General features: G+C 53.1%; 1 protein-coding gene across 1 annotated transcript in view; it reads right to left on the reverse strand.

Annotated features, from left to right (window-relative positions):
- Nucleotides 1–2,773: 2,773 nt before the first annotated feature.
- The window catches only part of FADS6 (fatty acid desaturase 6), a 33,345-nt gene continuing 20,969 nt past the window's right edge, over nt 2,774–15,149 (reverse strand). The window contains exons 6-10 of the mRNA XM_077756078.1: nt 7,749–7,929; nt 6,952–7,139; nt 5,971–6,072; nt 5,660–5,839; nt 2,774–4,936 (exon numbers count right to left, since the gene is read on the reverse strand). Coding sequence (XP_077612204.1) covers nt 4,787–4,936; nt 5,660–5,839; nt 5,971–6,072; nt 6,952–7,139; nt 7,749–7,929 — 801 coding nt within the window. The 3' untranslated portion in view covers nt 2,774–4,786. The remainder of the gene's footprint in view (nt 4,937–5,659; nt 5,840–5,970; nt 6,073–6,951; nt 7,140–7,748; nt 7,930–15,149) is intronic.

Here is a 15,149-nt window from a genome sequence, read left to right on the forward strand (position 1 = left end):
CCCGCCTTCGAAAGAATCCCGCCCCAAAGGAGAAGCCCGCCCTCAGATCCACCCCCTACAGTTGAGGACCCGCCCCCAGGACTTCTGAACCGTTGTGACTTAATAAATTTCTCCCCAAGCTTCACCCTCCCTCCAATCATCTAGAGGCTAGGGTTGGAGGAGAGCGAATCTCCATCGCTGTTTCAATCCCGCCTAAAGGAGGGAGCCAATTAGGAAGGAGCTTACTTAGACTCTTCCCCCTCGGAGACTCTCGTCGCCGTCTGATGGCGCAGGGGCCCCTCCCTTTTCAAAGCGTAGCCTCCCTGCCTGGGCCGGGCTTCTTCCCAGCCAATCACGAGTCGAGTTCCAAGGGCGCCTCCCTGCCCATTGCGTAATAACCGTGAAGTCCGGAAGTCGGAAAAAAAAACGGCTTCTGCTTGAGCCTTGGCGGTGCCTGGGCGTTATACAGGTGTGACCCTGGCCACATGCTGTCCAGGTCGGGCTAGGGAGCGTGTTAAACCTTGGAGATCAAGTCCCGCCTCACCCCCTCCCCTTTACGTAGGTAAAGAAAGAGGGGAGGAGCGGCTTGCCCCCGGTTCTAAGGACAGGGCCAGGTCTCCCACCCGTGTCCAGCTACACTAGACAAGGTGAGCCTGCTAAGGCATGGCCTTGGGTGCAGAATTGAAGGGGGCGCTAAAATCCTCAGTAAATAATATAAAGATAAATAACATTTTAATGCAACATTTTAAAATATCAAAATTAGGGGCACCTGGGTGACTCAGTCGGTTGGGCGTCCAACTTCAGTTGGGGTCATGATCTTACGGTTCATGAGTTCCAGGCCCGGGCCGGGCTCTGTGCTGACAGCTCAGGGCCTGGAGCCTGCTTTGGATTCTGTGTCTCCCTCTCTCTGCCTCTCCCATTTGTGCTCTGTTTCTGTCTCTCTCTTAAATAAATGTTAAAATTTTTTAATAAAAGATCAAAATTAATGCCAAAAATCCACGGTGACCAGAAATATATATTTAAAAGACGGGGTCCTGGTCAATTCTGACCCAATAAACCTAATGCCAGCTTCAGCTTCCTTTTTCCCCATGTCCCTCTTTGTCAGACACTTCGTTGGAGAAGGCTTCCCTTTTGCATCTTCTCCCAAGCTGGGTGAAGGTCCCTTCTTGTCCCCCCACCCCCCCCGGCAACACTCTACTTTATTAGCTCATTGTTACTTATTACACTGCCTTACTGTTTTTTAATTGTCTTTTTTATTGAAGTGTAACACACAGAACAGTGCACAAATCATAAGAGTACTGTTTGATGAAATACCACAAGATGTAACCATACAACCACCATCCAGTTCAAGAAATAGGACACGTGTCTCTCCTTATCACTTCCCCTCCTTCCTGCCAAAAAGTAAATCCTGTTCTGCTTTTTAATAAGTGATTGTATTTTGTGCCTGTCCCACTAGACAGGAGGAGGCAAACTATGGCTTGCAGCTCAAATTCTGCCCACCTCGTGTTTTCCCACCTCGTGTTTTCCCACCACGTGTTTTGCACTAGTACGCAAGCTGATGGTTTTTACATTCTTAGATGGTTAAAGAATTGTAAAGAATAATATTTTGTGGCACGTGAAAATTACATAAAGTTCAAAAACAGGTTTATTGGAACACAGTCATGCGTGTTTCTTTATGTATTCTCTGTGGCTGTTTTCACACTTTGATGGCAGAAAGTGCTTTGAGTAGTTGTGACTGAGGCCACATGGTCCAAAATGCTCGCTATCTGGCCCTTTTACAGAATGGGTGTCCACCCCTGTACTAGATGGTAAGCTCCATGAGGGTTCAATCTCCTTCACTTTGATATCCCCAGAGCTCTGCATAGCGCCTGGCATGTCTGGATGCTCCTGACAAGTTTGTCTCAATGATCCAACCATGTATTATCCTTTCACACGGGAGGCAGAGAAGGAGACTCAGGGCCAGACACCTCAAAAAACCCTACAGGACTCCCCACCCAGAAACAGCGTATCTGGTGGTTGAGAGCATGGATTCTTGAATCAGACACACTAGGCTTGAATCCTTCTCCCAGCATTTACTAGGGATATGATACTGAGAAATTTAATTTTTCCAAGCTTTATCTTCACCATATGAAAGAAAAAAATAGTAAAAACGTGTTGTAAAGACTGAAACCAGGCGGGTACATAAAATTGTTTGCCTTAAGTTCTGAAAATGTTAACTATCCTCATCACAATCGTCAATATTATCACCTCCCCGGTAATTCTGTAAATTAGGCCTTAGGTCTCTGGGGAGTCCTGGGAGGGCTTCCTTCACTCCTGTCACCTCGCCCTTCCCTCCCAAGCCCCATGCATTCCCAACCCACATCCTTAGAGGAACAGAAAATGGAGCTTCCAAGAAATCGAGTGACTTGTTCTCAGGCACCTGTGGTCCAGCCACATCTGGTACCGGAGCCTTCAGCTGCTGCCCGTTCCCCACTCAGGCCCAGATCATTAACAATGAGTCATTGGTTATAGATTAGGATGGTTTTGATCATTAGCCAGCACTAATGCAATGGGACCTTTTCTGACATTGCATGTTTTCATGTGGAGAATTAGCAGTTTGATTAATCACATTCCCAGACCTGAAGGCAATTTCTGATCTGTTAATGCATTTCAAAAGAGCAGCAATAACATATAGCAAAGAAAGAGGCTGGGGAGACCGCCAAGCCTTTCTTGTTCTAGGAGGGCTGCTCGGATCCAAAACTCTGCTCTATCAGTCAGCCTCCCGGCAGGAAACGGATGGCACGCTCCAAAGGGCTGATTGGAAAGAGTTTAATGAAGGAACTTTGTACAGAGGTGTGGCCAGGATCGAGGGAATGGTGGAGCACCCCTGGACTAGCGACGCTGGAAGCCACTACCACCCCAGGCCCTGAAGAATCAAAAGGAGAGAGGCGTTTCACAAGTGGTGAGAGCCGTAGCTGTACGAAAGGGCACCGGACAGCGGCTGTGGTCTTTGGTAGAGGAAAGCAGGGTGGAGAAGAGTAGGGAATGGATCTGGCGGGGTGGCAGAGACACACCGGAGGTGGGTTCTCAGACAGGACCAGCCTTAGACGATGCCTTCGCCTGCCGTCTAGCCCCTCCGCCCATCCCATTTAGCCTCCCCACCAACAGGGCCAGCAGGCCCTTCACTTGTCCAAAGGCTTCACTGAAAAGGCAGTTGTGAGCTCCGAACATGACTTGCATGTTCTCAACCCGAGACAATTTTGCCCCCTAGGGAACAGTTAGTTGGCAATGCCTGCAGACATCTTTTGATTGTTACAACTTGGGTTCCTGGCATCCCAGTGGGCAGAAGCTAGGGATGCTGTTAAACATCCCAGGATGCCCAGGACAAGCCCCAGTGACAAAGAATGATCCAGCCATAATGTCAATAGCGCCGACCTAAGAAACCCTGCTTCAGACTAACTGCTCTGGTCTCCTGTCAGAGGCCTGGCCTATCTCTCTGTTCCTCCCACAGCGTCCAGCTGGGCCCTTCTTTGCACCTAGTTAGGTGCCATCCACTAGTTAGGGTGGTTCCCAGTCCTCTCTAAAGGCTGCCCATGTGTGGCTGACTCTCAGCAGCATCCACTCCTCCAGTTGGCATCAGTGATTCCCTGTATCCCTGCCTTCCTCCCTGCACCTGTTCACACCCAAGCCCAGCTCTTGACTCCAAGCCCTTGTATCTGCGTCCTGTTCTCCTTCCTTTCCCCTCTGAGGCTGTCTGTCCTCCAGACCCTGTGCCCATCACCCCCTCCGGCGTCGGCTACCCACCCCCAGTAATTTTTCTCTTTGCAATTGAGAGTTCTTCCGGGTCCACCCCCGCTAGACATCATGGGACAAGGCAGACTTTATCTAGAGCTAGTCAAGGTCAAGCTCAAAGCCATTTACACTCTTTTTTATGCCCTTATTTCCTCTGGAGTGCTCTCCCCACAAAACACATGCACTTTAATTTCACTGATGTTGCAGGTCTTGGCTGTTGCTGAGCCAGTGTCCCGCACAGGCTTCTCTGGCAGAGGAACTAGGAAAGTCTGCCAAAAGGAACCTCTCCTGGGGCGCCGGGATGGCTCAGTCCATTAAGCATCTGACTTCAGCTCAGGTCATGATCTTGCAGTTCACAAGTTCGAGCCCCGTGTCAGGCTCTGAGAGGCTCCGTGCTGACAGCTTAGAGCCTGGAGCTGGCTTTGGATTCTGTGTGTGTGTCTCTCTCTCTGCCCCTCCCTTGCTCGTGCTCTGACTTCTCTGTCTCTCCCAAAAATAAAGAAAAATATTTTTTAAATTCTTTAATAAAAAGTAACCTCTCCCTGTGGTCCCTGGGGAGAGGGCTCCTTAGGGGACACAGCCTCAAAGAGCACAGGAAGTGGCCAGCGGAGCATGGGGTCTCCTGGTACCCGGCAGGCCCTAACTGGGGGCCAGACCCTTCGCTCTCCTCGCCTACCCCTTGCTGAGGGCCTCTCCTGTCCCCATTCCCCATCACCTTATCAAGGCTCAGACACAGCAGAGGAATCCAGCTGTTTAGCACCCCTCCATCCCCCTCCACCCCCAAGATTATGTTGGCTGAGATCCAGACTGACCAGCCACTGTTATTCCTTTCGCCCAGTTATCCCTCAAAGCCCAGAAAAGCAAGCAGATTTCCCCAGACATCCCAGCCTGAGGTCTCCACCACCAACAGCCAAGCGACCGCCCTGGGGAAGAGTCCATGGCCCCCTGGACTGAGCGAAGGCCAGCAGAAGCAAGAGAGCTAGGATGGGGCTGGGGGGCTGGGGAGGCGGGGCGCAGGGTGGGGCCCACCCACCCCTCACTGCAATCCCACCAGCTCTGTGATGGGAGGGGTCTGCACCAGGAACTCCTCGTAGCGACGGAGGAACAGCCAGAAGCGAGCCAGGTAGGAGTCCTCGTTGTAAGGCAGCTGCTTCTCCTGGAGGAACTGGGACACCACAGGCTTCACCTGCCAGAAGATGGGCAGGAGGCGGGGCGGTTGAGTCAGGACTGTGGGCAGGTCCCTCCCCACAGGGGTCCCCTTCCTCACAGTCCCTTGCTCCACGAGGCTTTGGAGGACATGAGAGATTCCTGCCTCTCCCCTCCCTGCAGGCAAGGGAAAGGGGTGAGGGTTTCTCCCCAACCCCCGCCCCCAGGGTTCCCAACTGCATGACAGTCCTCCTTGGCATAGGGGATAAAAGCTAGAGCTTCCTGGGGCGCCTGGGTGGCTGAGTCAGTTAAGCGTCCGACTCTTGATCTTGGCTCAGATCATGATCTCATGATTCATGGGTCCGAGAACCACATCAGGCTCTGCACTGACAGCATGGAGCCTGCATGGGATTCTCTTTCTTCCTCTCTCTCTGCCCCTCCTTCCTGCACACACACATTCTCTCTCTCTTTCAAAAATAAACATAAAAAAAAAAGCTAGAACTCCCTTTTACCAAGCACATACTGTGTGCATAGCATTTCAGACCCATTTCATTTCAACCGTAAAGCCTGCTGCTAGCAAGCACTGCTTACTCCCATTCTCCAGAGGAGGAAGCTGTGGCTCCAAGACATTCAGTTAACTTGCCCAGAGTCACAGTGCTGGTAAGAAACCCACATGCCTCTGATCAGAAACGCCCACTGCTGCTCGTACACAGGGCAGTCCTTCCCGGGAACCTCTGACCAGGCCAGCCTGGTCCTCACGTACCTTCAGGCACATGTTGTCGGAGAGCCGGGGGAAGAGGTGGTGCTCCACGTGACAGCTGACGATGGAGTGGCCGAACGCCCAGTCCAGTACAGGCAGTCGGGGCAGGTTCAGCACCCCCAGGCTCATCATGTGAATCCTTCGGGGCTTCTTGTCCCGGGAGAACATGGGCAGCCCAATGTGCTGTGACAGACACGTGGGTCACACCCTTGGGCTGGGCCGGGCAGCCCTGAGCCTCCCCACCCTGCCCCAGACACCCTCACCTACCACTCGGGGACCCACCCAGAGGGTCTTTCTGCCTCCCTCACCCCTACCTTGGCGAGACTCTCCTGTCTGTGCTTGGAGCTCAGTCTCACCCATCTCTGGGCCTCTCTCTCCATCTGTACGAGGGGCTTGGCCTGGGTACCCCTTGAAACCTGTGGTACAGACACGCCTATGACCTCCCACTTCTCGCTCTCAGGCCACTCTGTGTCTCATCCTGGAGATGAGACAGAGATTCTCTGCTCTCTTTTCCCCCATCAAAATCCTGCTCAGGGTTCAAGATCAAGTTTGTGCACCCTCATGTTGTTTCATTCAACAAGTACGGGAAAATGCCTCCTCTGGCAGGCTGGGTCCTAGGTCTTAAGGATTTGCCAGTGAACGGACCCCTCTGCTCCAGCAAGCCAGGCGGGGAGGACCCACAGCTGCCCTAGGAGATGAAGTCATCGCTGGCAGTGCGGCAAGTGCCGGAATGGTGAAGAATGTTCTGACCGCCACACATCTAGTCTTTGCATCCAGGGAACAGGGACGCATCCCTATGGAACCGGCCCCAGAACTGAGCACTGAGCCCCTGGCCTCCCCTGACTACCCCCCCACCGTGGGGTGCCTTATGCATGGAAGTTCCTCAAATCTTGGGGCACCTGGGTGGCTCAGTCGGTTGAGCGTCTGACTTCGGCTCAGGTCATGATCTCACAGTCTGTGAGTTCAAGCCCCACATTGGGCTCTGTGCTGACAGCTCAGAGCCTGGAGCCTGCTTTGGATTCTGTGTCTCCCTCTCTCTCTGTTCCTCTCCCACTCACTGTCTCTCAAAATTGAATAAACGTTAAAAAAATTGTTTTAAGTTTCTCAAATCTTCCATCCACGATCCACATATGAATCACAGCTGGTGTGGAATAGAGGAAACTCTTTACCTGAAACCCAAATTCTTTATGACGACCCAGAGAGAGAGGTTGGGGGGATGCGTCTCTCTCCCCAGGTGGCCTCTGTCTCCCCAGAACACTGGGTCTGGCTTGTGGTCGGGGTTGGGGAGGCCTCACCTGGAAGACGTTGATGTGGAGGTAAGGGTGGGCCAGCAGGGATCTGGTGATGAGCATGCAGAGAAGGGCCGAGCCAGGGCTCCTGAAGCCAGACACGTTCAGAAGCAGCCAGTAGTGAGCGTAGAGGCCCAGAGAAATCAGGCCCAGCGTCCGCACTGCCGACCTGAGCTCCACTTTTCTCAGCCGCTCTGCCAGAGGGAGCAAGAAATAGAGCGTGGGTGTGTGGAGGGGGAGGGAAAGCCGGCCCCCTGCTGGCCCAGTGGCGCTAACTAGGGCCATCAGTTCATCCACACAGCCCTGAAAAGTAGGTTCGCATGTTTTATGGGTAAGGAAATGGAGCATTAAGCAGCCTGACCAAGACCACTCTGCTGGTAAGAGGTAAGAGCCCATCCACGGCTGGGACGCGGGTCTGGCCGCCCTCCAGCCCCTCCTTCCACCGTACGATATTGCTCCCATGATATTACAGCCCACAGCCTGCAATATAGCGCAAGGCCTCTGCAAAGTATTTTTACATCTATGACCTCACGATGCTTTCACACCGCCCCTGAGGACCAAGTCAGAACCTGAAGCTCAGAGTGGTTAAGTTACCTGCCTCTGGTCATCAGCCAGTAAGTGGCACGGCCAGACTTGGCCCCGGGGCCAAGGCTCCTTCCACCCTGGCCTGGCTGTCTCCAAAAGTTTCTGGCCTTAACTTGGGGCTCACAGCTTCCTCTGCGAGCAGCCTCCGGGAAGCCAGGAGGGGAAGTAAGGGAAGTGGGGGACCAGGTCTTGGCAGGGCACAGCCCTGGCATACTCACCAACCGCCACCAATGGGGTTAGGACAGGGATCAAGAGAGGAGCAAGGAACATGTACACGTAGCGGTTGAGGAAAGGCAGCCTCCACGTGCTCGAGTCCCCCAGGCCCAACACGTTGGTGTAACCATGGTGTATCTTGACGTGTCCATAGTTGGCATACTCTGCGGTGAAGGACGAGCAGACCTAGAGGAAGGAGCCAGGGAGGACACCGGGGATGTGTCAGGCACAGTCAGGCAAAGCAGGACCTCAAGAATACCCACCGTGTTCTGGAGCCTTCCTGCCTCACACCCCGGGGCTAATGAGACTCCATCTACTCTCAGGTTCTGCGACCACAGGGTGGCAGCAAATCAAAATAACTGCATCCACTTGCTTGGGGTGGTGATACTAAGTGTTTGGAGGTGGGAGGCCAGCCCCCACGACTGCCACTCTGTCACTGCCCACCTGAGCCAGCCTGCAAGCCTGGGCTCTCAGAAGACTGGGTGCCCTGCAGGGGAAGCTCCGGGCACCCAGCTGCAATTATTTTGTTCATGTTTATCTTGGAAACATCTGCTTTGCACTCAGAGCCCAAAGCAGCGAGGGGTGGGATGCAGGAGTGATCTGCCCATGAGGGTGGCATCCAGGGTGAGGAGCCCGGGTGGGGGCTGAGTGTGAAGCTCTCCCCAGGGGTGACTCCTCTGGAATGCACCCTCGCCCTCGTGGGATTCTTCTTTGAAGCTGCCCTTGGGAAGCAGTGGCTCTGGGACTCCAAGAAGGGCAATCATTCTGAATGCAGAAGAGGCAGTAAGGTATTTCTTATGCAGATACATGCAAATGAAAATGCAGATAACAGCCTCCCCCCAGACTTCATCCAGGCCAGAAGACCTTGTTAATTTTATCGAGAAGATCCGCTGCCTGCCTGTTTCCGGAAGGACATGAAGAGTTTCCCAGTGCCCATCACCGGGAGCTCCTGAAGACAGCGGAACACACTTCCCTGAGCGCCCAGCGTTCTGCACGTTACAAATAGGATTTGTTTCATCTCCCAAGCCTAGCTGGTCAGCAGCGTTAACAATCACAGTTGACAGAGCCAGAAACTGAGGCAGAGAGACGCGACGTGACCACCCCAGGTGACTGACCCCAGGCCACTTGGCTAGGAAGGTGGCAGAGGTAGGATCTGAACCCAGAATCCACCCAAGAGAAGCTGCAAGACTCCAGAAATGAGTCACTAACTGCAAGGGGCGGGAACCCAGGCTCTGGGCCCCAGGCAGCAGACACAAAGCCAGGAGAAGACTTCACACTCTTTTCGCAGCGACCTTCTCCCTGGGAGTGAAACGGCAATGAAATATAGCCGGAAGGTCTAGCTAGAGGACACTGGGGGGCACCGTTAGGGAGGTCACTACTGCGCTTTGACAACAGGCAGACATGTCAACCCCGTCAGACAGGGGGCCCCTCTGGAGACAGAGAGAGGGATCCAGCACAGCCTTGCCAGGAGTCCACGAAAGCAGGATGAGACCCTCTGCTCTCAGATGAGTGAACCTGCTAGCAATGAGTTTTGCTGTCTGTTTTTGTAAGCTTGCGGAGGGACGAGGCCGGGCGAGCCTGCAGAGGGCGGGCAGGTCATGTGTCATGAAGGCCTGCTGGTCTCCAGAGTGGCCATGTGGCTCGGGTTCCAGGCGGAAGCTTCCGGCAGCAGGCACTCAGGGCTGCAGCTGGGGTCTGCCAGGGTGTCCTCAGGGCCAGCCTGCCTCTGTCCAGGGCCTCCAAGTATGTGTTTTGATCTCCAAGGCTCTGTCCCATGTAGCTGGAACAGGCAGCTGTTTCTGTTTTTGTTATATTTTAGAGAGAGGGGGTAAGAGGGGCAGAGGGAGAGAGAGAGAATCTCAAGCTGGCTCCACGCTCAGAGCCGAGCCAAATGCAGGGCTCAGTCCCATGACCCTGTGATCATGACCTGAGCAGAAATCAAGGGTTGGACGCTCAACTGGCTGAGCCACCCAGGCGCCCCATGGAAAAAGCAACTGTTTGGTTTTTTAAAAATTTTTTTAAATGTTTATTTATTTTAAAGAGAGAGAACAAGCATGAGAGGGATGGAGAGAGAGGGAGACACAGAACCTGAAGCAGGATCCAGCGTCTGAGCTGTCAGCACAGAGCCCGACGCGGGGCTTGAACTCACGAACTGCGAGATCATGACATGAGCCGAAGTCAGACGCTTAACCAACTGAACCACCCCAAGAAGCAACTGTTTTTTAGTTGCTGCTTCTGTGCACTTCTTCAAGGTCCAATGACACCTGTACTGTGCTTGGGGACAAAGTTGCCTTTTCTTTCTGGCACATGCTCCGCACCTCCACGCACACCAGCACTCACTGCACTTTGACTAGTGATGTCACAGGCGACCTGGCCCCCGGGGCCCGGCTGAGCATGGTAAGAACTGGGCCCTCGGGGACCCAGTCATGTTCTCAGTCAGCTTCTCAGCCACGTAGCCAGACCCCGGGGGGGTGGGGGGCGAGCTACATGGGAATCAGTGCACACTTCCAAAGTCTGTATATAGTTGGCTTGTTTATATGCATAAGAACAGATTCAGGGCTATTTCTATAACACTGGAATTCTCACTCCCTTCTGGATGTTTCTTCCATAGAAGAAAGGTGGGGGTGCCTTTGGGCTGGAAGAGAAGACCACACACAGACTATGCATGTACGCCCGTCACCCAGAAGGCAGGGGAGATGGCCCAATGCCGCGGAGGCAGCTGAGAAATGCACTGTCCTGCTGGGAAGGGTTAGGCAGAGGTCTCCTCCAAGAGGATTCCACATGCAGACCCAGGGAGAATTCCAGAAACCTCAAGGCTTGATGTGGTCTCTCCTTCCCCTCCTTCTCCTCCTCTTCCTCTCCTTCTCCTTATTCCTCTCCTTCTCCCCCTTCTCCTTTTCTTTTTTTTTTTTTTCTAATAATCTCTACACCCAAAGTGGGACTCAAACTCATGACCCCAAGATCAAGAGTCACATGTTCCACCAACCGGATTCCCCAAGGCTGGTGCTGCTTCTGGATGTCACCACGCAGTCCCTTCAGAAGACTTAGGGGCCCCAATCTCTCAGCAGCTCTCAGGTTCTACAAGTGGCCAGTGTGCACAGGGCAGGCGCCAGTGAAAGTCCTCTTGACACCTTCCCTCTGCTAAGTAGCAGGGACCCCAAGTCTCCCATCAGTCACTTCTTCCTTCACCCCCCTGTTTGCTCTCTTAAGCATCCTCAGCCCTCCGCCGGTGGCCAAAGGTAATTAACAGCTAAGATGGTAATTTGAAAAAAACCTTATTTTTTGAATAGGATATATGCTGACATAATTCTGATTCCAAAAAGTGTGCAGTAACAGCTCTTCTTTCTTTTTTTAGGGGCTCCTGGCTGGCTCTGTCGGTTAAGTGTTCGACTTCGGCTCAGGTCATGATCTCACAGTTCATGGGCTCGAGCCCCGCGTCGGGCTCTGTGCTGACAGCTCGAAGCCTGGAGCCTGCTTCAGATTCTGTGTCTCCCTCTCTCTTTCTGCCCCTCCCTTGCTCGCACTCTGTCTCTCTCTCTCAAAAATGAATAAACATTCAAAAAAAAAAACTTAAAATTTTTTTAATATTTATTTTTGGGAGAGAGAGACAGAGACAGAGTGTGAGCAGGGAAGGGTCAGAGAGAGAGGGAGACACAGAATCTGAAGCAGGCTCCAGGCTTCGAGCTGTCAGCACAGAGCCCGACACAGAGCCTAAACCCATGAACCATGAGATCATGACCTGAGCTAAAATCCAGCGCTTAACCTACTGAGCCACCAAGGTGCCCCTCTTTTTTTTTAATGTTTACTTATTTTTGAGAGACAGAGAAAGACAGAGTGTGAGCAGGGGAGGGGCAGAGAGAGAGGGAGACACAGAATGTGAAGCAGGCTCCAAGCTCCAAGCTGTCAGCACAGAGCCAGACACAGGGATTGAACTCACGAAACCATGAGATCATGACCTGAGCTGAAGTCAGACGCTCAATCAACTGAGACACCCAGGCACCCCATCAGGTCTTCTTTCTATCTCACCCCTAGCTCTCCATTTTCCTCCTGGGGCATAAGGGAAGTTCTCAATCTCTCGTGGGTTCATATTGAGTATTTTATTTATTTTTTAAGTTTATTTATTTTGAGAGAGAGCACAAGTGGGAGAGGAACAGAGAGAGAAGGAGAGAGAGAGGGGACCCCAATCATGCTCCGCCCTTTCAGCGCACAGCCTGACCCAGGACTCGAACTCACAAACCATGTGATCATGACCTGAGCTGAAATGGAGTCAGACACTTACCTGACTAAGCCACCCAGGTGCCCTGAATATTTTTATTTTTTAAACAAACAGTACTTGGTAGGATTAAAACACATCATCATAAACTTATGGTGCAAGGCTGGGTTTTAATTCGGTCATTTTATGGGATTGGAAGGGCAGGGGCAGGGCAGACAGGTGATGGGCTGCGGGCTGTTGGAAAGGGACAGGGAGGGGCAGGCATGGGGGACAGGATGTTGGGAAGGGAGAGGGGTGGGAGGAGCAGGAGGGATGGAAGGCTAGGGCTTCCGGGCCTAGGGCACGGTGGCATCACTCCAGAAATGGGCACAGGACGGCAAGCACCGGTCAGACGGGAAAGAAGGGCTGCTGGCTGTCCCCAGCTCCCTCTCTCACTGATTCTCAGGGGCTGAGCCGCCCCTTCGTGTTGCCTTCAGGGTGGTGGGGGCCTCCGGGGGCCAAGTACTTCTACAAAATCGAATTGGTTGTTTTGTCTGAAATTCAAATTTCTCTGGGCGCCCTGGATTTCTATTTGCCACACCTGAAAGCCCTACTTGGTGAGAATACAAGTTTCTGAGTCCGAGTCCTCAGGTCCCATGTGAACAGGGCCACATCTCGGCACTCTGGGGTAAGAGAGGGGGCAGCAGTGGGAGCCAAAGCAAGAAGAGACCCTGAGAGCCTTGTCTTGATGGGTGGTGGCTGGATGTGCTCAGCACGGGGCCATCAAGCAGCCATGATGGGATTCTCTCCCCTTTAAGGCCTCATCCCCAGAAACTTCCAGCTCCTCTGCTGGGTACATGGTCCTCCTTACTGCTTCTCTCCGGAGTGCCCTAGTGAGCCCAGATTTCTGTGGGTCCCTCCTGGACTGTGCTGTCGCATCTCCCTGCCTTTACGGTACATCTGCTCCGCCCCAAAATGCCCTGCTGCTCTGGGCCAGGCAGCCCTGTCCGGGCAGCGCCCCTCTGGACACTTTCCCCAGGAGTTCTCGGCCCTGGCATGACTGACCATTGGGGCAGGGTCATTGTTTGTTGGGAGGGGGCTGCCCAATGCACTGGAGGCTGTTTACTGAATCGCCAGCCTCTACCCACCAGATGCCAGGAACGCACATGCGCGCACACATGTGCACACATACACGCGCCCCAGGCACAGCACCCAAAGGTGTCTGCAGACATTGCCTAGTACCCCTGCGGTGCTCGCTCTGCACTCACAGCCTGCACAACACCTGCTTGGTGTCCCTGTTCTGCCTGCCCTGGTCTGTCCCGGCTGCACCACGTACTGGCAAGTGACTTAACCCCCCAGATCAGTGTTTCCTCATGTACGAAGTGAGGGTAATGACAGCTCCCCCCTCACCGGGAGGTATGATTACTAAAGAAGATAATTCAGGGCGACTGGGCGGCTCAGTTGGTTAGGTATCTGACTTCAGCTCAGGTCATGATCTCAGAGTTCATGAGTTCTNACTCTGCACTCACAGCCTGCACAACACCTGCTTGGTGTCCCTGTCATGTTCTGCCTGCCCTGGTCTGTCCCGGCTGCACCACGTACTGGCAAGTGACTTAACCCCCCAGATCAGTGTTTCCTCATGTACGAAGTGAGGGTAATGACAGCTCCCCCCTCACCGGGAGGTATGATTACTAAAGAAGATAATTCAGGGCGACTGGGCGGCTCAGTTGGTTAGGTATCTGACTTCAGCTCAGGTCATGATCTCAGAGTTCATGAGTTCTAGCCCCGCGTCGGGCTCTGTGCTGACAGCTGGAGTCTGGAGCCTCCTTCGGATTCTGTGTCTCCCTCTCTCTCTGCTCCTCCCNTGTACGAAGTGAGGGTAATGACAGCTCCCCCCTCACCGGGAGGTATGATTACTAAAGAAGATAATTCAGGGCGCCTGGGCGGCTCAGTTGGTTAGGTATCTCACTTCAGCTCAGGTCATGATCTCACAGTTCATGAGTTCTAGCCCCGCGTCGGGCTCTGTGCTGACAGCTGGAGTCTGGAGCCTCCTTCGGATTCTGTGTCTCCCTCTCTCTCTCTGCTCCTCCCCCACGTGTGGTCTCTCTCCCTTTCACTCTCTCAAACATAAATTTTAAAAACTTAAGAAAGTAAATTTTTTAAAAAAGAAGATAATTCATGAAAAGTACACAGTAAACGCCCAGGAAGTGTTGGCCCAATATAATCAGGATTTTTATTGTTTTGCTGTCATTCATGTTACCCCACTTGACTCTGAGCCCTTGGAGAACTAGAAGCGGGTCTTGCTCACCGTGTGTCCCCAGCACCCAGCGGAGGGGCTTGGACAAGCTTCGTGATGTCGAGAGCACTCCTCGGCCATCACCACTCAGCCTGGACCAGCACTGTCTCAGCCCCCCAGCCCTCCTCAGCCGGGGTGTCCTGTCCCGGCCGGGCAGCCACTGCCAGGCTCACAGCAAGCCTGCCCTGTTTTCTCTGAGCCCCTCCCTCAAGGCTGTAGCCTTCAGACTCAGGCTGCCACCCAGAGACGGCCACCAGGACCGCCTGGCCCTGCTCCGGGGTCCTCTGTCACTGCGAGGCCACATGCACATCCACCAGTGGCCACGACCAGGAGCCAAGCTGTACAGAAACACAGGAGTTCCCAGAGTCCTCTGCCGTATCCTTGAGGAAGCCACGCCAAAGCTGGGGGCGGTGGGGAGGGGAGCTGTTGGGAAGTCTGTTTTGCAAATCTAAACATGATAAAATAAACGGCAGACACACGCATGTGCATACCTATGTCAATTTTCTGCATGCACACGCGCACACACGCGCGCGCACACACACACACACACACACAGAGTACCTATGTCAATTTCCTCAGCGTACCTATGTCAATTTCCTCTTTGGCTATTGACAGACACTTATAAGAATGAAACTTATATAAATATAAATGTTATATAAATGTAACTATTGGGGGAAGCTGACTGAAGAATACACTGGAACTCTCTGTCCTAAATTTGCATCAGGCCTGTGAATCTATAATTATTTTAAAACCAAAGGGGTTTTTTTTTTTGTTTTTTTTTTACAAAAGTATATTTTGGGGGCGCCTGGGTGGCTTAGTCGGTTAAGCGTCCGACTTTCGCTTAGGTCATGATCTAGCGGTTCGTGGGTTCGAGCCCCACGTCGGGCTCTGTGCTGACTGCCAGCTCAGAGCCTGGAG

This window comes from Crocuta crocuta, unplaced genomic scaffold (assembly GCF_008692635.1).
Source record: "Crocuta crocuta isolate KB4526 unplaced genomic scaffold, BGI_CrCroc_1.0 scaffold50, whole genome shotgun sequence".
NCBI lineage: Eukaryota > Metazoa > Chordata > Mammalia > Carnivora > Hyaenidae > Crocuta > Crocuta crocuta.